Source organism: Eptesicus fuscus, chromosome 13 (genome assembly GCF_027574615.1).
Source record: "Eptesicus fuscus isolate TK198812 chromosome 13, DD_ASM_mEF_20220401, whole genome shotgun sequence".
NCBI classification, from domain to species: domain Eukaryota; kingdom Metazoa; phylum Chordata; class Mammalia; order Chiroptera; family Vespertilionidae; genus Eptesicus; species Eptesicus fuscus.
In genome coordinates, this window is record NC_072485.1 from 78,593,446 (window position 1) to 78,619,915 (window position 26,470).

General features: G+C 43.7%; 1 protein-coding gene across 1 annotated transcript in view; it reads right to left on the reverse strand.

Annotated features, from left to right (window-relative positions):
- The window catches only part of C13H11orf80 (chromosome 13 C11orf80 homolog), a 59,717-nt gene that overhangs the window by 9,423 nt on the left and 23,824 nt on the right, over nucleotides 1–26,470 (reverse strand). The window contains exons 4-12 of the mRNA XM_054725634.1: nucleotides 18,847–18,930; nucleotides 16,720–16,775; nucleotides 16,274–16,345; nucleotides 14,864–15,059; nucleotides 12,045–12,195; nucleotides 10,123–10,269; nucleotides 5,139–5,260; nucleotides 4,267–4,377; nucleotides 52–150 (exon numbers count right to left, since the gene is read on the reverse strand). Coding sequence (XP_054581609.1) covers nucleotides 52–150; nucleotides 4,267–4,377; nucleotides 5,139–5,260; nucleotides 10,123–10,269; nucleotides 12,045–12,195; nucleotides 14,864–15,059; nucleotides 16,274–16,345; nucleotides 16,720–16,775; nucleotides 18,847–18,930 — 1,038 coding nt within the window. The remainder of the gene's footprint in view (nucleotides 1–51; nucleotides 151–4,266; nucleotides 4,378–5,138; nucleotides 5,261–10,122; nucleotides 10,270–12,044; nucleotides 12,196–14,863; nucleotides 15,060–16,273; nucleotides 16,346–16,719; nucleotides 16,776–18,846; nucleotides 18,931–26,470) is intronic.

The window sequence follows — 26,470 nt, forward strand, 5'->3', positions numbered from 1 at the left end:
CCTCGATATGGAACATTTCCACCGAATAACTGATTATTACTTTACAATTACCTGCTTCACCTCACAAGAGCAGTGGTGAAGAACTCGCTGCTGGGTGACCTCATAAAATGATTTGTGCAGTTTGGTCCCAAACTCCTGTGTGTCAGCTGCCTAAAATGAGTCAGAGATAGAATGTGTTAAGTTCCAGTATTGGCACCCAAAAAAGAAGTACCCACAGGAAGTTTATATGGAAAGGGGACAAGACAAATAGGAAGGCAAACCACAGACACTGCTCACGTCATGTTAAGAGTTTTGTTAGTTCCTATGGGCACAGGAGAAGTAGGAAGAAGGCCTGAGATACTTGGCATTAAACAGTAGTAGTGGTTCCTATATTTCTTCCAATTTCTGTTACCAAAGCAAGATCTTTCAAACAAGGTGTTTTTTCTCTCCTATGTATATAAGACATAAACATCCCAGGGATCCATCTGTTTGTGAAGGGGTTTTATAAACTGCTTTCCTCTAAAAGAAGTTCCGGGACCCGGATGAGGCTGGGTCCCTGGGCCCGGGTGAGGCCATGTGCCCCTGGGTCCGGGTGAGGCCTTGCGCCCCTGGGTACGGGTGAAGCCGGATCCTGGGTCCGGGTGAGGCCGTGTGCCCCTGGATCCATCCGGGTGAGGCTGGGTCCCGGGCCCGGGTGAGGCCACGCGCCCCTTGGGTCTGGGTGAGGCCACGTGCCCCTTAGTCCGGGTGAAGCCGTGCCCCTGGGTCTGGCCGAGACCAAACCAGAGGGAGTCGGACCTCCGTTACCACCATTTGTCCACCATCCAGAGCTGAGGGGTCAGTGCTGACATGTACACATAAGGAACTGGTGGACATTGAAATTGGGTCTCAAAAGAACTGTTGGTCCAGAAAGAAACTCACTATAGACTGATTCATTTGCCTGTCAGCATAACTATTATTGCTCGTCTCGCATTCAGTTCTTATAAGTATATATCTAGTGACATATGATCTTGCTCATCTAGGGGAAATGATGAACAACATAGACTGAGGAACAAGAACAGAACCAGAAACAAGGAGGCATCGATCGGACTATCGGGCCTCAGAGGGAGGATAGGGGAGGGTGGGGAGGGGGGAGAGATCAACCAAAGGACTTGTGTGCATGCATATGAGCCTATCCAACGGTTAAGTTCAACAGGGGGTTGGGGCATCCGTGGGGAGGGGAGTGGGATGGGAATGGGGGGATGAGGACAAATACGTGACACCTTAATCAATAAAGAAATTAAAAAAAAAAAAAAAGAAGAAGTTCCGAGAGCAAAAGTTCCACGGAACAACTAAGGCTGATATAAGAACTTTTCCTTAGGTAAGTCTTTTAGGGAGGAAGTAAACAAAATAATACAGTTTGCATTAAGGAATGGGTAACAGCCTCTACCTTTTAGTATAAAATTGTAGGATATCAGAATTATAGGGGACCAGACTAATCACCTAATGCAACATACTAAATTTACAGACAAGAAAACAGAAATTCAAAAAGCAGTGACCAGAGGCTTGATCAGAATCCCTTTTGTCTTGCCTCCATTCTTTGCGTCCCTTGTAAAAAAAAAAAAAAAAGCAGTGACCAACCCAAGATCTCACAGCTAATTAGTACCGAAGTTAGGGATGACATAGACAGCCAGTAGAGTGTTCTTTTCACTCCCCGCTATACTGTCCACATGACCCAGAAAGTTGAAACTATCATAAAATGCACTAGATTATAAAGGTGTATACTCTTTGATCCAGCATCTTCACTTATAGAAATTTATTCTAGGAAATAATTCAAAAGAAGTAAAACATGTACAGTTACAAACAATAAGACACTATTTAAAAGCAAAAAGGTTTAAGCTTTGGTCTCTTAATGTGGTTGTTTATTCCTTGAAAAGGAGGCAGTATGAAGTAAGAAATGTGTTACCAATGTGTTACCATCCTGTACACAGGATGAAGAAATTCAGAAAGTAGAAGATATTATCTAAAGCACTATTTATATTGGCAAAAAGAATGTAAACAACTTAAATGTTTATCATTAGGGGAATGTTTTATTAAATTAGATTAAACTGACATAGTGGAATACCAGGTAACAATACAAATTCTAAGACAGCTGAAACAGGGAAACGTCAAGTTATATATAAATACAGAACACTTTGGTTACAGCTATCTTATCTAATAAAGAGGGAATATGCTAACTGACCCTCACGTCATTGCAAAGATGGTGGCACCCACAGCCAATAAGGAGGGAATATGCTAATTTACTGCCCCACCCTCAAAGATGGCGGCGCCTACAGCCACAAGATGGCGGCGCCCAGTCCCCTTAGTCCTGCCAGGACAGCAGGCACATGGCAAGGCCCCGCAGGCCTGCCTCCAGAGTTCCCCAGTACCCTTAGCCCCCCCAGCCGCCCAGGGCCGGCCCGAGGTGCAGGCAAGCCTTGGATGGCAGCTGCCCAGCCACCCAGGGCCGCCAGAGGCTCAGGTAACCAGGGCCAGCTGAGGCTTGCGCTGCCAGCAGTGGCAGCAGCAGAGGTGTGATGGGGCGTCGCCTTCCCCTGATCGCCGGGTTGCCTCCCGCCCCTGAGAGCTCCCGGACTGTGAGAGGGGGCAGGCTGGGCTGAGTGACCCCCCGCTCTAGTGCATGAATTTTCATGCACCAGGCCTCTAGTGTAATGTATGAGATAATATGCCAAAATGTTAAATTAGAGTGATAAAGTTTATAAGTTATTATTTAAAATGTAATGTGTAGCCCGGACAGTGTAGCTCAGTGACTGAGTGTCAACCTATGAATCAGAATGTCATGGTTCAATTCCTGGTCAGGGCACATGCCTGGGTTGCAGGCTTGATCCCCAGTGAGGGGTGTGCAGGAGGCAGCTGATCTATGATTCTCTCTCATCATTGATGTTTCTATCTCTCCCTCTCTCTTCCTCTCTGAAATCAATAAACATATATTAAAATAAAATAAAATGTAATGTGTATACTTTCTTCAAGAAGAAAGTTTAAGAAATAAAGCCACAGATATGGAATATGTTACCCCCATTAATAATATCAAATGGTCAGCACATATTCCCAAAAGGAAGGAAAGAAACTAACATCTATTGAGAACCTACAATATGTTATGCACTTTCACATTGAGCCCTCACCTTCATAATCACTCTCTGAGGTACTATTAATTTTTCCAATTTATAGATGAAGCTCAGAGAAGTTAAGTACAGGCCTAAATCCACACAGCTAGTAAGTAAATAAGCTAAGATTTGAACTTGGGCCTCTGATTCCCAAACTTGTTATATACCATTCCATACTGCCAGATAAATGTCATACTGATGGCTGCTCAGTTATTTCCAATGTATCCTGTCACCATGAGGTAACAGAACATTCTTCAACAAGGAATTGAGAATCACTGATCTAATCCTAACTGTGCTCATAACTAGTTGTGTGACCTAAAGGAAGTAGGAAATTTAAATAACTTGTTTTCTCATTTATAAAATAGTATACACATCACTATCCATTCAACAAATATTTCTCTTTTTGTGCTACTCCTCACCCGAGAATATTTTTCCCATTGATTTTTAGAGCAAGTGGAAAGAAGGGATGGAGAGGGAGAGGGGGAGGAAAGGGGAGGAGAGGGGGAGGAAGGGAGGGAAGAGGGGGAGAGGGAGAGGAGGGGGAGAGGAAGGGGGAGGGGGAAGGAGAGGAAGAGGGAGAGGGAGAGGAAGAGGGAGGGGGAGAGGGAGAGGGAGGGAGAAAGAGAAAGAGGGAGAGGGAGAGGGAGAGGGAGGAGGAGAGAGAGAGAGAGAGATACATTGATGTGAGAGAGACACCTTGATTGGTTGCCTCCCGCATGCACCATGCCAGCCAGGGCTCAACAAATACTTCTTAAAACACTCACCACAGGTGGCTCTGTTGGTTGGAGCACCATCCCATACACCAAAAGGTTGTGGGTTGGATTCCTGGTTAGGGCACATTCCTAAGTTGCAGGTTCTATCCCTGGTCAGGGTGTGTACAGGAGGCAACTAATTGATGTTTCTCTCTCACATTGAGATCTCTCTCTCTCTCTCTCTCTCTCTCTCTCGCTCTCTCGCTCTCTCGCTCTCGCTCTCGCTCTTGCTCTTTCTCTTTCTCCCGGCACTTACCATCGGCCTGGTACTATATAGGTTCACAATAGGATCTCATTTAATAATGTTCCTAAAAGAACTGTGCATATTACTATGATAGGAATAATGTCATTAAAACTCTGGCACTTTAAAACATCTCCAATCTCCTACTAACTTGAAGGGCCTGAAGGCAGATCTTTCGGAAGCTGCAGCTGGTGCTGCCAGTCACAATACTCATGATGGAATTCACAGCCACAGAGAGTGAGGTCTGGAATTTCTGATGAACCTAGGAAACATAACAAGTAAGGGGAGACCACAGACTGCTGGCTCAGAGAATCCCAAAGGGACCAAAGATTTCAGTGAGAGCAAGATTTCACAATTCTTCCCCCTCCATCAGCGATAGTTACTGAGACCATGACATGTAAAGAACACTTAGGATTGAAATAAGTAAAAAATGTTTTCTCATTTCACAGGGATGATTCATTGACACAGACACTTTCAGAAAAGACAAGCAATAAGACACTGGGTCAAAAAAAAAAAAAAAGACACTGGGTCATTAAATAGATATGCTTCCAATTTAAAAACAAAAAGCTTTAAGCTTTGGTTTCTTGGTGTGGTTGTTTTGGCCATATAAAAGAAGAAATATGTTACCAAAAGTACACAGGATGAAGGAATTCAGAAAGTAAAGTAAGAGAAAATGTGTTATAAGGGTTAGGAAATGGGAGCAGTAGCTCCAGAAGGATGTGTGGGAAAGGGAGGTGCAGGGGTAAGGCAGAGGAGCATTGAGTCACTTTTCTCTATTATTCCATCCCTGTTTAATCAAACTTACCTACTGGGCGGTAAAGGTATCCAGCTAGTTACAGTGACCAATGTACGTTAAAGCTTGAGTTCCTAGGCTAGATGCAGTATATGTGATCAGCTCAGGGGACAAAAGAGGAGAGGAAGAGGCATTAGGAAGGACAGGGTCTCAGGCCCTATTTACCATATATGCTAGCTATCATTTTCATGGAGAGAGTAGAAGAAAGAAAATTGTGAATTTCTTATTACCTTGGCAACCTGATGATGTTGCTCCAAGGCCTGGTCCACAGCAAACTGGATGGAATCTTGCACCACGCTGTGGCTCTCTTGGAGGATGGTACTGAGATGAGCTGTGAGCAAAGTGTGAATTCCTAAAGGAAGGAAGAATGTTCATAATCCTGAGTGAGCATGACCACTTCAAAGCTGTTGCTCAAGTGCTAGTTCACTCCTACCCACAAATAATTACTGTTTTTAGACCACACACACATACACACCAACAACATACAAACTCACCCAATTCTCACTTACAAATGAAAGGCAGCTCAGGAAAACAAAAGTGAACAATGACATTTGGGGATGAGGGGTGTGCCCTGACAGGGAATCCAACCAGCAACTTTTCAGAGCACAGGATGATGCCCAACTAACTGAGCTACACCAGCCAGGGCTAACATTACTTTTGGAGAAACAAGTGTGGGATCCTGTTTAATTCATATCAGAAACATAAATACATACCACATACTATAAACAACGATACTAGTGACTCCAAAGGGGAGAGAATGCCTCCTGCAGAGTGTTTAACCCTACTGCACTCCTATCTGAGCATCACCGTCGTGATGAGCCAATTATTGCCTGTGTGTCGCCAATCCTTTCAGATGTGCTGTGGTACAGAAAAAGTGAAAACTCACAACACTACTCTAAAAACTGCTGGTAAAATATCTTTTTAAATGGGCGGCTATCTCTGATAAAGTAACCATAGGCACCACTGCTCAGCATCATTCAGAAAAGCTAAAATGTGAGAGAGTTGGGCAAAATATGTCATCAAGCAATAGGCTAGCACTTATGATCCTGATTAAACAAAGAAAAACAAATTCTCCCTATAGGACACATGGAAAAAATGCTTCTTAATTAATCTTTCTTTTTTCAGTGTTTTTCTACTCTCCACTGGGTAGTCTGTTCAAATATACAATAGTCAAACAGCTTATGACTGGTTGGCTTTTCTCAGGGTTGCATTAAGAATGCAAGGCAGCAGAACATTTTCTACCATGAGGCCATATTGCTTTACTGGAAGGAAAGGTAATATGTGGTCTGCTCAAAAGGGGCCTGGAACTGACATCAGGGGAACATAGATTCTAGGGTCATTTCTACTACCAACTAGTGGTGACAAATCACTTCACTTTTCTCACTTAAATACAGAAAATGTTTTTATATCACCTGTCCTCACAGGTATTTTGTGCAGATAAACTGGGATAACATAAATGAAATGTTTTAAAATGTACATTGTAATATTCAAAGGGAAAATACTGCTATTGCTATGATGATGTTATTTGAATTACTATTTTCTACAGTTTGATTCTAAGAATAGCCTCAAGAAATCAGCTAGAACCCTTTTAAAAACAGATATTTAATTAAAAAGCTACAAGTTTCTTCCTAAAACTGTAGATACCAACAGATGCCTTTAACATTGTGGCAAAATAACGAGTTAATCATAGAAGTTACCATGACAAGGTGGGCAGAAGGCCAATTAAGTGGTTTTTTAAGACACTGGGAGCAGACTGTGGTTCTACACAATCTGTTTCCTAAAAGGATCTCTAGAGAAAGCTTTCAAGGGCATATGAAAAAAGAGGGGGAGTGGGAGAAAAATTATTATATCTATATTCATATACTAGTATCTATATCTACTTACCCTTATAGTATATCTTCTTCAAAGGCTAGTCCTAAACTACCAGATGTGTAAGGACATTTTAAAAGATATTATTTTTATTAATGCAGCAATGCATTTTCATTTAATCCAGTACTAAATACAACTATCTGAGATGCTGCAGGCCTTTAAAGTCAAGCTAAACAGAGGTGTTTAAACTATCACAGTACTACAATATTGATAGGTAACACTGGCTTCTGAGGAATATGAGTTCATACTAGTAGATATGTTCAATAGATTCAGAGCATGGTATCAGATTTTATTTTATGTCATCCTAAAGAAGATTGAATATGGTGTTCCTGTTAGCAGATCTAAATAAAAAAGCCAAAATATCACATTTTTGTTGTTGTTAATCTTCACCAGAGGATATTTTTTCCATTGATTGCTAGAGAGTGGGGGGGAGGGGAGAGGGGAGGAAAGGAGGGAGGGAGAGAGAGATGTGATTGATTGGTTGCCTCCTGCACATGCCCCAACCAGGGTCAGGGATCGAGATTGCAATCAAGGTAGGTGCCCTTGACCGGATGCAGGCCAACACTCTAACTACTGAGAAAACCAGCTAGGGCCAAAATATCACAGATTTTTGTCTTAAGAGGGTCTTTAGACTTGGGATGGCCTTTGATATCACCTAGCCTAACAATCTTATCTTAAACACAGGGTGGGGCAAATGTAGGATTATAGCTGTTTTATGGAAAATAATATAATAATTAATAATACAAGCATAAACTGTGTTTCATATACTCTGAACTATAAACCTACTTTTGCCCTACCCTGTTTATGAAAAGGAGGATCAAGTGATTTATGTGACTTGCTTCCCAAAAATAATTGAGCCCTAACCGGTTTGGCTCAGTGGATAGAGTGTCGGCCTGCGGAATGAAGGGTCCTGGGTTCGATTCCAGTCAAGGGCACTTACCTTGGTTGTGGGCACATCCCCAAGAGGGGGTGTGCAGGAGGCAGCTGATCGATGTTTCTCTCTCATCAATGTTTCTGACTCTCTATCCCTCTCCCTTCCTCTCTGTAAAAAAAAAAATCAATAAAATATGTATTTTTAAAAATAATAATTGAGGAATTTGGTTGCAGGACCAAAATTGAACTCAGGTCTCTTGATTGTACCCTGAAATCCTTTCCACAATACTAAATTGCTCCTTTTATCAGCCTCTACCGTGTGAGCACAGCCAGATAACAACCCTAGGCATCTTCACCTTTGACTTCCTTGCTAGAAGCCTCTTTAGTTTAGGTCTCTTCTATGTTCCCATTCCAGGGCCTTGATGAATGGAATAGTGGGGCACCAAAGAACACCAGCTCCAGCCCTCGCCAGTTTGGCTCAGTGGATAGAGAGTTGGCCTGCGGACTGGGGGGTCTCAGGTTCGATTCTGGCCAAGGGCACATGCCTGGGTTGCGGGCTTGATCCCCAGTGGGGGGCGTGCAGGAGGCAGCCAATCAATGATTCTCTCTCATCATTGATATTTCTATCTCTCTCTACCTCTTCCTTCCTCTCTGAAATCAATAAAGAAATATATTAAAAAAAAAAAAAAAGAACACCAGCTCCTCAAACAGTTGCAAACCAGAGCCCAGGGAAGTAGAGCTTGTCTCCTAAAGAATATACACATGTTGGGGAAAGATAGGAGTGACATGGGTGGCAGGCAGCAGAAAGAATCCCACAGCTGACAATGGTTTGTTCAGTACATAGCTGGCACCAGGCAACATGAGCTCTGCTGATCTTGGGTTGGTTGTCTCATTTCTCCTATGACTCAGTGGGAGAAGGGCCACATCAATGCCCGGAGAACAGAATCCCAAGCAAAAGCATCAGCCCAGAGAGAAAGAACACAGAGACATACCAGGAACATCAAAAGAAAGGTTATCAACCTTCCCCCAGAAGCTTATAAGCTCTACTTCTTGCTACTTCCTTCACAGTTTAGAAGGCACCGAGAAACACACTTATGTTCCAGGGGCTATTGCATTAAAATGTGTAAGCTAACTCCCACTCATACTCAGTAGTTTTCAAAATTTACTATATTTAATAATCACCTGAGAATCTTGTTAAAAATGCAAATTCTTGAATTGTACTATATTTTTACATTATAGCAAAATAATGAGTTAATCCTTGGTCCAGGAAGCTGCACATTTTCAAATATTCCAGGTGAATCTGATGCATGTGTTTCATGGACCACCAAACAGTGAAATCACTGCTTTACCTCTAACAGAGAGAACCTTTCTGAAAACAGGTTATCACCCATCTATTAGATAAGCACAGGCTCCCGCTTGTATGCCTAAAGAAGGACAATTTCTCACTTTTCAGAGGTCTATGTGGGATCACATAAAGCCATTTATACCAATACATTCACACAGCTCCTCATGTTGTATCTGAGAAGTTGCATCAAGGCCAAGAAAGGCAATAATATTTCTTTATTCCACCTGGAAAAGCAGTATGGAAGAGAACAATTCACAAACCTGAGAAGCTTTAAAAACATTGATACTTGAGCACCAACTTAGTCCAAAGAAATCAGGATCTCTGAAGATGAGATTTGGGTGTTTTTTTAGAAGCTCCCCAGGCAATAGTCTGTGCAGCTAAGGTTGAAAACCCATTTAAGGTAATATACCCTATAGGGAGCATTATAGGAAGTGTCTGCTGACTTCTGGTCAACCAAATCCAGAAATGTCATCATTTAAGTAATGCTTCAAGATTCAGATCTTTCTGCCCTGGCCAGGTGACTCAGTTGATTGGAGTGTCATTTAAAGGTTGCTGGTTTGATTGCTGATCAGGACACATACCTAGGTTTTGGGTTCAATCCCTGGTTGGGGTAAGTACAGGAGGCAACCGATCCATGTTTCAGTCTCTGTCTCTCCATTCCTCCCTTCTTCTTTCTATAAAAATCAATAGAAACATTTCCTCAGTGAGGATTAAAAAAAGAAGATACAGATCTTTTCCATAGAGCATATAATTTGTTTTACTTTATTTAAGCAAGTTTTTTCTCTACTGAAATTCATTATTCTACAGAAATATATCTCAGATATGTGCATCATATAGTCTCCTTTTCTTTTAAAAACTTTGCTTTTATTGATTTCAGAGAGTGAGAGAAAGACAGAAACATCAATGATGAGAGGGAATCACTGATCAGCTGCCTCCTGCATGCCCCTAACTGGGAATCAAGCCCGCAACTCGGGCATATGCCCTGACTAGGAATTGAACCTGGACTTCCTGGTTCATGGGTTGATGCTCAACCACTGAGCAACACTGGCTGGGCTAAAGTCTCCTTTTCTTTATTCTTTTAACATGTAAGCACACCCAGGCTGGCAGCCCCATTCTCTTATACCTACCCCAGAGTTCCATTTGCTGGACTGGACACTGGCTATGGAAATCCACAAAGAGAATAAGCAGCAAAGTTTGTTCCTGAAGGTCCATATTTTGAGACTGATCCCCCTCACTGGATTCCACCTGATAACTCACATCTGGAAGCACCATATCTAGAGAACAAGATATTGCACAGTATTCTAAGATAAATAAAACCTTCAAAATACTAACTGAATAAAGAACCTATACCTCAAAAAAAGAAAAATCTGAGATAAATCTAAATTTGAACACTGCCTTCTTCTCCTGAATTTATTTCTCTATCCACAGGATGGAAGCAAATAAAGTGATTCTCAGGAAGAACATCAAAACAACTAGGTGTGCCAGATGCAAATCAAACAGCACTCCTTAGCACTTACTGAGAAGCATTATATAATAATTTCATGCATCCCTTATACAACCTTCTAAGGTAGGTATCACTAGTAAGCGGCAGAGGTCAGAGTCAAGACTGAGTAATGATAATAGCTAACTTGTATAGAATGCTTACTCTATGCCATGTACAATATTAAATTCTTTACATGTGCTATCTCAACATTTACACTTCACAACACTATTCTCATGCCTTTTTACAGATAAGAAAAGAGGCATAGAGAGGTTTAATATGTTGCCCAACATGAGAGAGTAAGTGGTGGAACTGTTTTAAACTGACTCCAAAATCTGTATTTATTATCAGAATACTATGTGTATTCCCAAGTAATCTAATGCCCTGTGGTGACTTTCTAGCACCTTTATCCTTTAGAATACAATCAGGATAACCCTAAATGTCTCCATATAGAAAAGTACCTCCATGGGACCCTGATCTGTCCTTCAGAGTAAAGGGGTGGGGGTGAGACAAGGGGCATTTTCTACATTATTCATTTCCAAAATTAAGTGAGAAAATTCAGGCATCACAAAATGACAAAAAATAAAGGAAATCAATAAAACATGAAAATAAAAATGAAAGAGAAGATATGGAGAGCCCTAGAGATTTTAAAATCCTAATAACATGACATCTTGTTAAGACCAAACATTATTTCTTCACGAAACCTCTTACCTCCAGAGACCCTGTCCAAGGACACCCTCCTTTCAATCCGACCTCTGGAATAACTACTACGTAAGAAAAAAGAGCCTTACCCCAAGGCTTACTTCCTTGATGAAGATTCTATCATTCCCCTGAGACGTTGCCCATCCCAGGAGCCTTCAACCTTCTCATGCCAGTCACAACTCTACAATACCTCTTCCCTAATGGTCATCTTCCTCAGGATACAATTGACCAGATTACCTTCCAAATTTCAAAGGATTCTAGCTAACAACAGTCAAAATCAAGACTGTAAACTTCCTAGACATCAACTCATGGTTGTATATACCTATTTCCCAGTTTTGTTAGTCTAGTTTTTAAGCATCCAACTTTCAACATGATTCACCCAAAACTAATATTGGTTAGGCTCTACATAAATATTACCGCCAGGTTCCTAGCTTTATTACTATAAGGTTTATACTCCTGCCTTGTATTTATGTGGTGTTTTAATTTTTTTCTAAGTAATTTTATGTGGGTTTTCTCATCGCATTAGGAAACATTTCTCTCCCACAAAGATGCAATTGTTCCCTTACTGACTTTCATAAAACTCCAGAACTGACAGATTAAGGTACAACAGAAACCCTCTGAACAAGCCCCTAGAAGATGAAGGCCACTGGCTACTCCAGGAATAGAGAAGGCAAAAGAGGAAGTGAGAGAAGAACCAGCATCATATGGAATGCAAAAGCGGCTAAGCTCTGATGGAGTTTTGTCTCTTGATATCATTTGCCTCACTCCAAGTGGTCTCTCAAACCTACACCTGGTATTTATGCTTCCTTGCATTTCTCTGATATTCTCCAGTTTTCTTGATTCCTGTGCAAAGAGAGGGAGATATACCTCTATCCAAATTGAGATCCAAATTGGGCACCATACACAAGTGGTACTTCTTCCAGTCAATGAAATAAGAGGTATCTTTGAAGACAGTAGTAATTGACTGTTCCTGGCTTGGCAATATCAGAGGCAGACCCGAAGGTCCATATAGAAATATGTATAGGTGCTAAAGAAAACTTTCAAATTTTAGTTTTTATATGTATTCATTTGCATAAAACAAACATATAACATTAACCTGGTTCACATTCCCAGAAATAAAGTAGTGTGCTAGGCAATTACATATTAAGCCTTTTATACATTGAAGATAGGTGTCAGGTATCAGAGATAGATAGATCCACTAGAATCCTCAAAAATTTATTCTGGGTTTAATGAGTATGAGCTACAGGTATAGTATTAGGGCAATTAGTTATTAATTCATCCTACTCATTCAATCATAGATTTGAGTGATATGTCAGGTTAAACATCATACTAAGTTCTAGGGATACAAAGATGAATATCCAGATTTAATACCTACCTTCAAGTTATATTTATAGTGTAAGAGAAACATGTAAAACCAGTAAACTGTAATACAATGTGATATATGCTAGAATAAAAGTATACACAAAGGAATATTTTCCAATAAGTTTTTTAGTATATTCAGATTGATAAGGAAACTCCTTCTCACCTTCTCTAATCCTAATCTCTAAGACAAAGAAGGACAGGTCCCTGAAATGGTTTCCTTCCCACTCTCATCCTCTCTCCTACCCAGGGTTTCTCTATCTCAGTACCATTGACGCTTTAAGGCAAATAATTCTTTGTTGTGTGTTTCGGAAGAAGGGCTGTATTGTGCATTGTAGAATGTTTAGCCACACCCCTGGCCTTTACCCCTCCCTCCACTCATGACAATAAAAAATGTCTCCAGAGCCCAGCTGGCATGGCTCAGTGATTGAGCATCAACCTATGAAATAGGAGGTCACAGTTTGATTCCCAGTCAGGGCATATGCCCAGGTTGCAGGCTCAATCCCAAGTGTGGGGCATGCAGGAGGCAGCCAACCAATGATTCTCTCTCCCTCTTCCTTCCTCTCTATGAAATCAATAAAAATACATATAAAATGTATCCAGCCCTACCTGGTTTGGCTCATTGGATAGAGCGTTGGCCTGCGGTCTGAAGGGTCCCAGGTTCGATTCTGGTCGAGGGCACATGCCTGGGTTTCGGGCTCCGTCCCCGATAGGGAGGCATGCAGGAGGCAGCCAATCAATGATTCTCTCTCATCATTGGTGTTTCTGTCTCTCTTTCCCTCTCCCTTCCTCTCTGAAATCAATAAAGATATATTTTTTAAAAAATGTCTCCAGACATTGCCAAATGTCATCTGAAGGCAAAATTACCTAGTTAAGAACCACTGCCTACTCTTTTTTGTACCTTGAACCAAGGCTAATGAGGCCATAATATATTTTTTCTTTAGTTTTCTTTGTTTTCATCTTTTTAATAGGATAAACACAAGGCATTAAGTGTAAAGATTAAAATTCTTACCCAGTAGGCACTGGGGCATTATGGAAAGTCACAACAGAACAAAGGCTGGCAGTGCCCATAAATGAAGTCTCCATCACAAATCCAAGAACATGAGCTAAGGCCAACACATTCACTGTTTAGAGCCAGGGAAGCTTTGAGATGCTGCCAACTCAGAATAAGAGTGGAATATCTGGCTGGCCAGGTCAGTGGTTGAGTATTGACTTATGAACCAAGAGGTCAAGGTTCAATACCTGGTCAGGGCACATGTCCGGTTGCGGGCTCAATCCCCGAGGCATGCAGGAGGCAGCTAATCAATGATTCTCATCATTGGTGTTTCTAACTCTTCCTTTCCCTTCCTCTCTAAAATCAATAAAAATATATGTTTAAAGATTTTTTAAAAAGAGAGGAGTATCTGAAAAGTCAAAATATGTGACTGTCTTTTCGTTGGGTTAACCATTTACATTTAATAAAAATACTGCTATGGTTGGGTTTAAATCTACATCTTGTTATCTGTTTTCCATTTGTTCCTAGTATTCTGTTTTCTTTTTCCTCTTTTCTATTCTTTGGATTCTATTTTGGATTGGACATATTTTATAGTTCCATTTATTCCCTTTTTTTGCTTATTAGTTATAACTGTTGTATCAACTTAGGGATTGTTTTAGGCTTTATAATATACAACTTTAGCTTATCATGTCTATCTTCAAGTGATAATGTAACAATTGACTCACATAGTGTGAGAATCTTTCAACAATATCCTTTCATTTCTCTGCCCCTAATCTCTCCATATTCCAGCAATAAATTGATCACCTCATTATGTTGATTCCTTCCAATAATAGGTCTCTCAGTCTCTCCTTTCCATACTCATCACACTTTTAATTCAGGCATTCAATCCCTCTTGTCCAGTTTACTTATTTACTTAGTGATTACGGACTTCTCTCTCCCATCTATTCTGTACAATATAGCTAGAAACTCCTAAAACACTCAATGGTTTCCCACTATACAGAGAACAAAGTTCACAATCTGTAGTGTAGCATTCAATGTCCACCATATTCAAGCCCAAATGACTTTTCCAGCCTCATCTCTTCCTCTTGCACCATTCATTCCATGCTTTAGTCATATGGGATAATATGAAAAGAGTGTGGCACATGTGTCACATTTTATAGTTTTCAGTTTCTTGGAAAAACTTTCAGCTTGGCTTTCATACTGGATTTTTGTTTTTATACAAATCATACTGGCTTTTACACTCAGAGTTTAGATGCTAAAGAATTTTCTAAAATTTGGGCATAACAATTCATTTTCAAAGACAATTGCATGAATTCTGTCATCCAAAGGATATGGAAACTGAAGAAATCCTATTCATCAGCTGGTTGGATGAGACCTTCGGGCAGGGACACACAGCAGCAGCTGGAGTCAGTATCAGCTCTCCCAACAAGTCCACGCCAGCCACGTCATTGGGGATGAAAAGCATTACTGGATGTCCTAGTACAGGATGGATTCTGCTGCAGAGTAATTGAGTTGTACCTACTTTCGGTCTATTGTCAAAAAACAAGGAAGACAAATTTAGCTTTTTTTTCCTCAAGAAATTATTTTTAAAGGCATTCAAAATTCCTTTTATAATCTCTAGCATGTGCATAACCATATAACCTGCCATATCAATAACTTGTGTCCCACTCAGGGAAGCACAAGCAATAGAGCAGACAAATTGGCATTTCAGGAATGGTATCATGGCTCCTGCTTTCGCTGCCACTAGTGGCAGTTTTATTTTCTCAAAAACGAATTTCATCCACTAATTACTCTATGGTTCTAAGCAAAAGTTGCCAAGATCATTCAGAGATCAGCATGGCAGAAGTGAGAGTGAGGGGTTCCTTAATCACAAATAACCTAAAACTGGCATCCCTATTCCCACACATGCTTCCCCTGAAGAGGTCTGAAGTTACTGTTTGACAGCAATAATAAGAAAAAATTAGGACACCTTTCTCTCCTAGAAAGAATCTAGTGAAATTTAATATTTGGTTACTTTCCAACAGTTCTTTTCTAAATACAAAAGAGTAATGAACCCTTTTCTCTCTCTAAACTAATCAAGTTGCCCAGGGAAATGTGTCTACAAGCATCGTCTCTTTCAATAAAGCTATGATAACAAGATGTCTACCTGTAAGGAATGTAAGATACTTTAAGATTGCTAGAGAAAGATATGGAGTGAGGGTGTTGTTTTCTGCATGTATTAAAGAATAAAAAATATTCTAATGGAGGTATTCTGTCTATTCCATATTATATACCACCTCCTCCATGGATTTATTTGCAGTTTGAAGAACGTGGAGATAGGGAGAGAGATGATTTCCAAACCTAGGCAAAATGCTGATGCACAAACAATAATACACAAAGAATTTCTTTGTAGCCATTCTATCTATCTAGCCAAGAATTCAAGTACCTTTTAAATTCAGTCCTCTCTTCTCATGTCTAAATGGGATTGGAATTAGCAGGGTATGTTTTGTTTCATTTACAGGAGAAAATAAGGCATGGAGAGGAAAAAGAACATGTCCTCGGGTCAATCAGAATATATTTAAGGAGCCAGGAATAACAGTAGTTTTCAATATAATTAGCTTAAAAGTTTTACTTTATTTTTCTTATAGAGACTCTGACATCTGGCACTAAGAAATGACAAGTGAGACCATTTTCAATTTCTGCCACATTTATATTCATAATAGGAGAGTAAAACAGGGAGAGGAACAATGCTTTCCTCCTTCACCTCATATAATGCTGATAGTTTACGACAAGAGCAATTCCATTCGACAGGTTCAAAGTAGGTTCATTCTCTGCCCTGCAAAGCAATAAAAAGCTAAGCCATATCTCAGATTCTAATACCAATTTCTGCCTGGTACAAATTTTGGTAATATGACTACTACCACCCCCAGAGATTACTGGAATTCAGTAACCAATTAACCAAGGGAAAATGACAATTTTTAAATTCACTCACTCTAGTAAAAGGGAAAGACATAAAAGGTTTAGATGAATCTATTTACTTATTTTAAAAGCTAATATAGAATAATAAAATGTGGGGGTCTCAGAATATTAGCTTCAAAGTGAACTTGGCTCAATAAATAAAACTGTAAACCTACTGGAAATAGGACAATAATGACTGAGAAAAGCTCTAGAGCTATGGCATAAACTTAAGCCATGGATTTAAGGACTTACTCAAAGATTTCCGTGGAGAGGATACCATTCACCTTTACACTGAAATTAAATCTAATCTGCAAAATAAATGGTGTATGAGATTTAACATGAACCAGGATAGAGATTTAAAACTTCCATATCTAAAGGAGATACTTTTTATATCACCTTTTTTTCACTTACACCATCCCTAAACATAATTAACACTTGTCTGTGTTCAAAATCTGTCCTTAAATATATTGCATCTTAACACTACAATTCCAAGCAGTCACAAATTACCAGGAAATCCTACCGTTTTGTCTTCTGTTCCCCTAATGTATCTTTTCTTCCCATTCTTAAAGGAACTATATCAATTTTCTCCCTATTCTTCCCATTGTTATCACACAAGAAACATTCCACGCTTATTTTCTTTGCTTTTTCTTCCTCTGCCACATCTGGCTTTTTTGTCCTACCTCCAATTTATTTCACTGTCTATTTCCTACCTTCATCCTACATTTTTCTTTCTATATAACATAATGGGTAATAAGGGACTCCAGAACCAGACTGTTTGTGCTCAAATCCTGGCTCTGCAAGTTATTTAACTTCTGTACCACAGTTTCCTCAGCTATAAAATGGGGATGATGATAAAACCTAGTTTATGAGGAGTGTTACAAGGGATGAATGAGTACGTGCATGGAGAACACTTAGAATAGTGACTGGCAAGAAATAGCACTGAATCCTGCTGACAACAAAAAAAAGTAGGAAGCCAACAAGAGGGGAAATAGGAGAAGTAATATAGCATACTTAATTGTGTGCATGTTTATAAACACATCTAACTGCAGATAATAATAAAAATTTGCTCTCCCAAGTCCAAAATACTTTATCAAAATTTCCTTATTTGCTCTTACTATCACTTTAGTAAAGGCAATAACCAGCCAGGTTTAACAAAAAAGAATGAAACACAGAGGAGTGGAAAGAAATACCCAAATTGATACAATAAAACAGTAAAGAAGCCCCTGGCCAGTTTTGCTGGATGATTAGAGCATCAGCCTAAGGACCAAAGAGACTCGAGTTCGATTCCTGGTCAAGGGCACACAACTGGGTGGTGTGTTTGCTCCCCTCCCTCAGTAGGAATGCGGGTGGGAGGCAACCAGTCCATGATGCATCTCTCACATCTATGTTTCTCTCTCTCCCTCTCCCTCCCTCCCTCCCTCCCTCCCTCCCTCTCTCTCTCTCTCTCTCTCTCTCTCCTCTCCCTCCCTCCCTCCCTTCCCTCTCCCTCCCTTCCACTCTCTCAGAAAAGGCAATGGAAAAATATTCTCTGGTGAGGTTTTTTAAAAAAAGTAAAGAAATAAAAATAAGAACCCAAAAGAGAACTCTCTCTGTATCCAAGGGCTCCCAACTATGTCACATTACCAACATCAAGATTGCCTTAGGGCCCTAGCTGGTTTGGCTCAATAGATAGAGCGTCAGCCTGCAGACTGAAAGGTCCCACGTTCAATTCTGGCCAAGGGCACATGCCTGGGTTGCGGGCTCGATCCCCAGTGTGGGGTGTGCAAGAAGCAGCCAATCAATGATTCTCTCACATCATTGATATTTCTATATCTCTCTCTCTCTCCCTTCCTCTCTAAAATCAATAAAATATATATTTTTAAAAAAGATTGCCTTAGGGACATAGAAACCAAATCAATCCCATATTAAAAGTTGTAATCATGTCATTAAAAGAAAGAGAATCATCCAGGTCCTTCCATGTTTTACAGAGTAGAGATCTCTTGAAAACATGACTTAGCCCTAGCCAGTTTGGTTCAGTGGATAGAGTGTCAGTGGGCATCTGAAGGTTTGTGGGTTCAATTCCAGTCAAAGGGCACATATCTCAGCTGCAGGCTTGATCCCCAGCCCTACTTGGGGCTCATGTGAGAGGCAACAAATCGATTTGTCTCTCCCACATTGATCTCTCTCTCTCTCTCTCTCTCTCTCTCTCTCTCTCTCTCTCTCTCTCTCTCTCTCTCTCTCTCCCCTCCCTTCCACTTTCTCTAAAAACCAATGGAAAAATATCTTCGGGTAAGGATTAACAAACAAACAAAACAACAAAGAACAAAATAAAGTAAAATACTAAAAAAAAACAATATTACTTAAATAAGAGAATCTTTATTGTGCAAAATAACAGCTTACCTTAGGGTGCACCATGACAATTTTGCGTAAAAAATTCTTTATAACCAGACTATCTGTCATCAAAGTTCTAGGCTTTTCATCAACCTGTAATAACACAACAAAACATCCACCACTTATACACAAACTCAAAAGCGCAAATAAATTAAATTATGGTATTTATTCCTATAAAAATAACACCTCAGAAAGCTTTTCAGACATTCAAGGGGAAACATCTTTGGGTGTTAGAATTGGACACAAAAGAGAATCTAATAGCCATCTCTTCTTAGGTTAAAGTACTTATTTTATGGACCCTCAGGAGACACATGAACAATGATCATAGTAAAACCCACATCAAAATTACCTTCCGGAACAAATATAAAAGTAATTTAAAGTAATTCAGGCTGGAGCTGAGAAGAATAACATCTGTATTAAGAATATGAGTGAATGCCGAAACCGGTTTGGCTCAGTGGATTGAGCGTCGGCCTGCGGACTCAAGGGTCCCAGGTTCGATTCCGGTCAAGGGCATGTACCTTGGTTGCGGGCACATCCCCAGTAGGGGGTGTGCAAGAGGCAGCTGATCGATGTTTCTCTCTCATTGATGTTTCTAACTCTCTATCCCTCTCTCTTCCTCTCTGTAAAAAATCAATAAAATATATTTAAAAAAAAAAGAATATGAGTGAAGCCTGGCTGGCGTGGCTCAGTGGTTGAGCTTCTACCCATGAACCAAGAGGTCACACTGGATCGATTCTTGGCGATTCTTGGTCAGGCACATGCCTGGGTTGCAGGCTTGATCCCCAGCAGAGGGCATGCAGGAGGCAGCTGATAGATATTTCTAGCTCTGTATCACTCTCCCTTCCTCTCTCTCTAAAATCAACTTTAAAAAACATATATAAAAAATTACGTAAGCCTAACTGGTTTGGCTCAGTGGATAGAGCATCAGCCTGTGGACTGAGGGGTCCTGGGTTCAATTCTGATCAAGGGCATGTACCTGGGTTGCAGGCACATCCCCAGTGGGGGTGTGCAGGAGGCAGCTGATCAATGTTTCTCTCTCATCGTTGTTTTCAACTCTCTATCTCTCTCCCTTCCTCTCTGTAAAAAATCAATAAAATATATTTTAAAGTAAAATTACTTAAGTGATCATGGATAAAAAAAATCACTTAACTGCTCTGGACCTTATTTCCTAATTTGCAAAAGAGGGATAAAACTCACCCTTTTACCTCACAGAACTGTTTTAAGAATCAAATAATCTGAAAATATCTCTCTATATAAAACCCTAATATGCAAATAGACTGAACAGCAGAAAAACCAAACAACTGGTCACTATGATGTGCGCTGACCAGCAGGGGGCGTGCGCGGAACATGGCATATGTCAGCAGCAGGCAACATAGTGCAGAACATGACGGGTGTCTGCCACGGTGGGATGGTGGAGCAGGTGAGTGGGGGCGCCAGACCAAGGTGGGGCACCGGTCGCTGTCATCGGGGTGAGCCTCTGGTGATTACTGAAAATTCTTTGCTCCTGTGCACTGCGATCCCACATGCCGCTCGTGCCAGCCCCAATCACTAGGTGCCATCAATGGTGCGAGCGGCTGCTGGCCCTGATCACCCCTCAGGGTTGCTCCACCTCCCCCTGCTCCTGAGGGGCAATCGGGGCAGCAGCTGCCACTTGCACCCGCTGCTGGTGCCAGCCCCAATCGCTCCGCACTGTCAGTGGGTGTGAGTGGGCTGGCACTGTCAGTGCAAAGGAGGGGTGGGAGCAGGGTTGCCGGCAGAAAGGGGACGGGGAGGGGCACAGTAGGAGGGGCCAGGTGGGGGCACAGAAGATGGGCCGAGACCCACCCCTGTGCCCACCATACCCTCATGGCCCATAGTTCCTCCCAAGGTGCACGAATTCATGCACTGGGCCCCTAGTATGTTATACATGGTAATAATAATAGATACCACTTGTTGAATGCCTACTAAGTGGCAAGCATTGTGCAGCTGCTATATACATATTATTTCCCAGCAATCCTGGAGGTAGATATTACTATTCCTTCTTTGTAGATTTAAAACAAAAACAAAGTGAGGTTCAGAGAAGTTATGTAACTTGCCTAAGGTCAATAAGCTGTTCAGTGTTAGAGCCAGAATTTGACCCTTAATCTATCTAAAACAAATTTGTCCCTGCTCTTTCCAATATACCCTGACACATCTTTACAAATACAATAAGATTTACCATCCAATTAAGGCTTTCTCTATTCCAGAAATAGTGCTAAAGTATCTTATTTATATTACCTATAACCAACCTTCTCAAGATGAAAAAGGTGAGTCTCAAAGAAGTTAAAACTTTTGCAAGCATACCTAATCTGGCTCCAAAGCTTTAGTATTAACCACTTCCCTATACTAACTCACTATATTTAATATAGGTCCCTAAAACCAAAATTGGAAAGTGTCTCCTGGAAAAGAGAGAAGTCCAGGAGAATAATAAGAAACAGAGTCAGAATTAGTAAGTTCTTATTGGTGGCTCAGAGAATACAGAGCCATGTACTGAGTACATAGTAAAGAAAAAAAAAGTCCAATCTCAAAATCTCATAATATAATAAAGAGAAACATGCAAATATCTAATAAAGGATAAAATATAACACCTTTTATTAATACACTGAAAAAGAGTTCAGGAACTGTGTGATGGGTTGGGGATAATTAGAAAAAATATTAGAAAAAAAGGATTAGAATTATTAGAACATTTTTTTTAAATGAATCTTTATTGTTCAGATTACAATTGTTTCTCCTTTTTCCCCACATATCTCCCCACCACCCAATTCCCACCCCCCCCTCTGCCCTTACCTCCCCCCCCCCGCTGTCCTTATCCATAGGTATATGATTTTTGTCCAGTCTCTTCCCATACTCCCCACACAGACACCCCTTTCCCCCTGAGAATTACCAATCCACTCCCATTCTATGCCTCTGATTCTAATAAGTTTACCAGTTTATTCTGTTCCTCAGATTTTTAATTCACTTGACTTTTAGATTCACTTGTTGATAGATATGTATTTGTTGTTCATAATTTTTATCTTTCTTCTTCTTTTTCCTCTTTTTAAGGAATACCTTTCAGCATTTCATATAATGCTGGTTTGGTGGTGATGAACTCCTTTAGCTTTTTCTTATCTGTGAAGGTCTTTATCTGCCCTTCAATTCTGAATGATAACTTTGCTGGGTAGAGTAGTCTTGGTTGTAGGTTCCTGCTATTCATCACTTTGAATATTTCTTGCCACTCCCGTCTGGCCTGCATGGTTTCTGTTGAGAAATTAGCTGATAATCGTATGGGAGCTCCCTTGTAGGTAACGAACTGTTTTTCTCTTGCTGCTTGTAAGATTCTCTCTTTGTCTTTTGCTCTTGGCATTTTAATTATGATGTGTCTTGGTGTAGTCCTCTTTGGATTCCTTTTGTTTGGGGTTCTGTGCGCTTCCTGGACTTGGAAGTCTATTTCTTTCATCAGGTGGGGGAAGTTTTCGTTCATTATTTCTTCAAATAGGTTTTCAGCATCTTGCTCTCTCTCTTCTTCTGGTACCCCCATAATTCTGATGTTGGTTCGCTTGAATTTGTCCCAGAGGCTTCTTACACTATCTTCAACTTTCTGAATTCTCTTCTCTTCATGCTTCTCTGGAGGAGTGTCCTTGGCCTCTTTGTATTCCAAATCTTTGAGTTGATTCTTGCAATCCTCTAGTCTGCTTTTGGGTCTCTATATAATATTTTTTATCTCAGTCAGTGTATGTTTAATTTCTAGTTGGTCCTCATGGAATTTATCGGCCTTTTCCATGAAATTCTTGAAAAACCTTATAACCGTGGTTTTGAACTCTATGTCCAATCGCTTGTTTTCCTCCATTTCTTTGGTTTGTGATCTGTTTCCTTGCCTTCTCATATTCTCTGCTTCCCTGAGTTGGTAGGGTAGTTTTGTGTACTAGGTGTCCTATTGGTTCAACGGGTCAGCCTCCCAGTTACTTGAGGTGGACACTCTTGGTGTACCCTTGTGTACTGTGTGTTCCCCAGCAGGAGCTACAGCAAGGGCTAGTTTTCTCCTCCTTTGCTTGGGCGGTTTTGGAGCAGTCTGACTGGAGCTGCAGTTGGTTAAGCTGCCACAGAACAGGCCATTTATATGTAAAAGCCGCTGTGTGGAGCCTGGGCGGGTTTGTAGAATGTGCGGGGCGGGACCTCAGGGCGGGGCCTCAGGGCGTCACTAGGCTGGGGCGTGGCCAACAGCGATGGCTGCCGTCAGCTGTCTCTGCCTTTCCCGTTTCCAAGTCCCTGCGCTCCACGGTCCAGCGCAGTAAACAATGATTGCTGGGCGCACCACCGCAAAAAAGTCACTCTCACTTTCCTACCCGATGGCCGAGAGTCCAGCTTCTCCCCGTAGGTGCCTGGGTCCCCCGAGTTCCCCAGAAACTGGATTTCAGAGTGATCGGGAGCTTGTCTCCCTGCGGGTTGAAGAAAAGCCGCGCGCCCAGCCGCCCGCCGCCGGCCCGATTCGCGTGCCTCCGTACCTCAGCTTTTCAGCGATTGTGCTCCTTTCTGTTCTTAGTTGTCAGTCTTCCACTCAGCCAGCTTTCCCGTGGTTCTGGGTGGTAGACGTTTTTGTCTTTTATTTTATTTTATTTATTTTTTTTTTAATTTCTTTATTGATTAAGGTGTCACATATTTGTCCTCATCCCCCCATTCCCATCCCACCCCACTCCCCACGCATGCCCCAATCCCCTGTTGAACTTAACCGTTGGATAGGCTTATATGCATGCATACAGGTCCTTTGGTTGAACTCTCCCCCTCCCCCCACCCTCCCCCTACCCTCCCCTATCCTCCCTCTGAGGCCCGATAGTCCGATCGATGCCTCCTTGCTTCTGGTTCTGTTCTTGTTCCTCAGTCTATGTTGTTCATCATTTCCCCTAGATGAACGAGATCAAATGTCACTAGGTATATACTAATAAGAACTGAATGTGAGACGAGCAATAATATTTATGCTGACAGGCAAATGAATCAATCTGTAGCGAGCTTCCCCCTGGACCAACAGTTCTTTTGAGACCCAATTTCGATGTCCAGTAGTTCCTTATGTATACATGTCAGCACTGACCCCTCAGCTCTGGATGGTGGACAAATGGTGGTAATGGAGGTCCGACTCCCTCTGGTTTGGTCTCGGCTGAACCCAGGGGCACAGCGTCACCCGGACTAAGGGGCACGTGGCCTCACCCATACCCAAGGGGCGCGTGGTCTCACCCGGGCCTGGGACCCAGCCTCACCGGGATGGATCCAGGGGCGCATGGCCTCACCCGGACCCAGGATCTGGCTTCACCCGTACCCAGGGACGCTTGGCCTCTCCCAGACCCAGGGGCACGTGGCCTCACCCGGGCTTAGTTGCACAAGGCCTCACCTGGATCCAGGGACACATGGTCTCTCCCGGACCCAGGGACGCTTGGCCTCTCCCAGACCCAGGGCCACTTGGGCTCACCCGGGCCTAGGTGCACGAGGCCTCATCCGGATCCAGGGACGCATGGTCTCACCCGGACCCAGGGACGCTTGGCCTCTCCCAGACCCAGGGGCACGTGGCCTCACCCGGGCCTAGGTTCACGAGTCCTCACTCGGATCCAGGGACACATGGTCTCACCCAGACCCAGGAACGTTTGGCCACTCCCAGACCCAGGGCCACTTGGGCTCACCCGGGCCTAGGTGCACGAAGCCTCATCCGGATCCAGGGACACATGGTCTCATCCGGACCCAGGGATGCTTGGCCTCTCCCAGACCCAGGGCCACTTGGGCTCACCCGGGCCTAGGTGCACGAGGCCTCATCCGGATCCAGGGACGCATGGTCTCACCCGGACCCAGGGACGCTTGGCCTCTCCCAGACCCAGGGCCACTTGGGCTCACCCGGGCCTAGGTGCACGAGGCCTCACCCGGATCCTGGGACACATGGTCTCACCCGGACCCAGGGATGCTTGGCCTCTCCCAAACCCAGGGCCACTTGGGCTCACCCGGGCCTAGGTGCACGAGGCCTCACCCGGATCCAGGGACACATGGTCTCACCCGGACCCAGGGACGCTTGGCCTCTCCCAGACCCAGGGCCACTTGGGCTCACCCGGGCCTAGGTGCACGAGGCCTCACCCGGATCCAGGGACACATGGTCTCACCCGGACCCAGGGACGCTTGGCCTCTCCCCGACCCAGGGCCACTTGGGCTCACCCCGGCCTAGGTGCACGAGGCCTCACCCGGATCCAGGGACACATGGTCTCACCCAGACCCAGGAACGTTTGGCCACTCCCAGACCCAGGGCCACTTGGGCTCACCCGGGCCTAGGTGCACGAGGCCTCACCCGGATCCAGGGACGCATGGTCTCACCCGGACCCAGGGACGCTTCGCCTCTCCCAGACCCAGGGCCACTTGGGCTCACCCGGGCCTAGGTGCACGAGGCCTCACCCGGATCCTGGGACACCTGGTCTCACCCGGACCCAGGGATGCTTGGCCTCTCCCAGACCCAGGGCCACTTGGGCTCACCCGGGCCTATGTGCACGAGGCCTCACCCGGATCCTGGGACACATGGTCTCATCCGGACCCAGGGATGCTTGGCCTCTCCCAGACCCAGGGCCACTTGGGCTCACCCGGGCCTAGGTGCACGAGGCCTCACCCAGATCCAGGGACTCATGGTCTCACCCGGACCCAGGGAAGCTTGGCCTCTCCCCGACCCAGGGCCACTTGGGCTCACCCGGGCCCAGGTGCACGAGGCCTCACCCAGATCCTGGGACACATGGTCTCACCCGGACCCAGAGACACTTGGCCTCTCCCAGACCCAGGGCCACTTGGGCTCACCCGGGCCTAGGTGCACGAGGCCTCATCCGGATCCAGGGACGCATGGTCTCACCCGGACCCAGGGACGCTTGGCCTCTCCCAGACCCAGGGCCACTTGGGCTCACCCGGGCCTAGGTGCACGAGGCCTCACCCGGATCCAGGGACACATGGTCTCACCCGGACCCAGGGACGCTTGGCCTCTCCCAGACCCAGGGCCACTTGGGCTCACCCGGGCCTAGGTGCACGAGGCCTCACCCAGATCCAGGGACACATGGTCTCACCCGGACCCAGGGACGCTTGGCCTCTCCCCGACCCAGGGCCACTTGGGCTCACCCGGGCCTAGGTGCACGAGGCCTCACCCGGATCCAGGGACACATGGTCTCACCCGGACCCAGGGATGCTTGGCCTCTCCCAGACCCAGGGCCACTTGGGCTCACCCGGGCCTAGGTGCACGAGGCCTCACCCGGATCCAGGGACACATGGTCTCACCCGGACCCAGGGACGCTTGGCCTCTCCCCGACCCAGGGCCACTTGGGCTCACCCGGGCCTAGGTGCACGAGGCCTCACCCGGATCCAGGGACACATGGTCTCACCCGGACCCAGGGACGCTTGGCCTCTCCCCGACCCAGGGCCACTTGGGCTCACCCCGGCCTAGGTGCACGAGGCCTCACCCGGATCCAGGGACACATGGTCTCACCCAGACCCAGGAACGTTTGGCCACTCCCAGACCCAGGGCCACTTGGGCTCACCCGGGCCTAGGTGCACGAGGCCTCACCCGGATCCTGGGACACCTGGTCTCACCCGGACCCAGGGATGCTTGGCCTCTCCCAGACCCAGGGCCACTTGG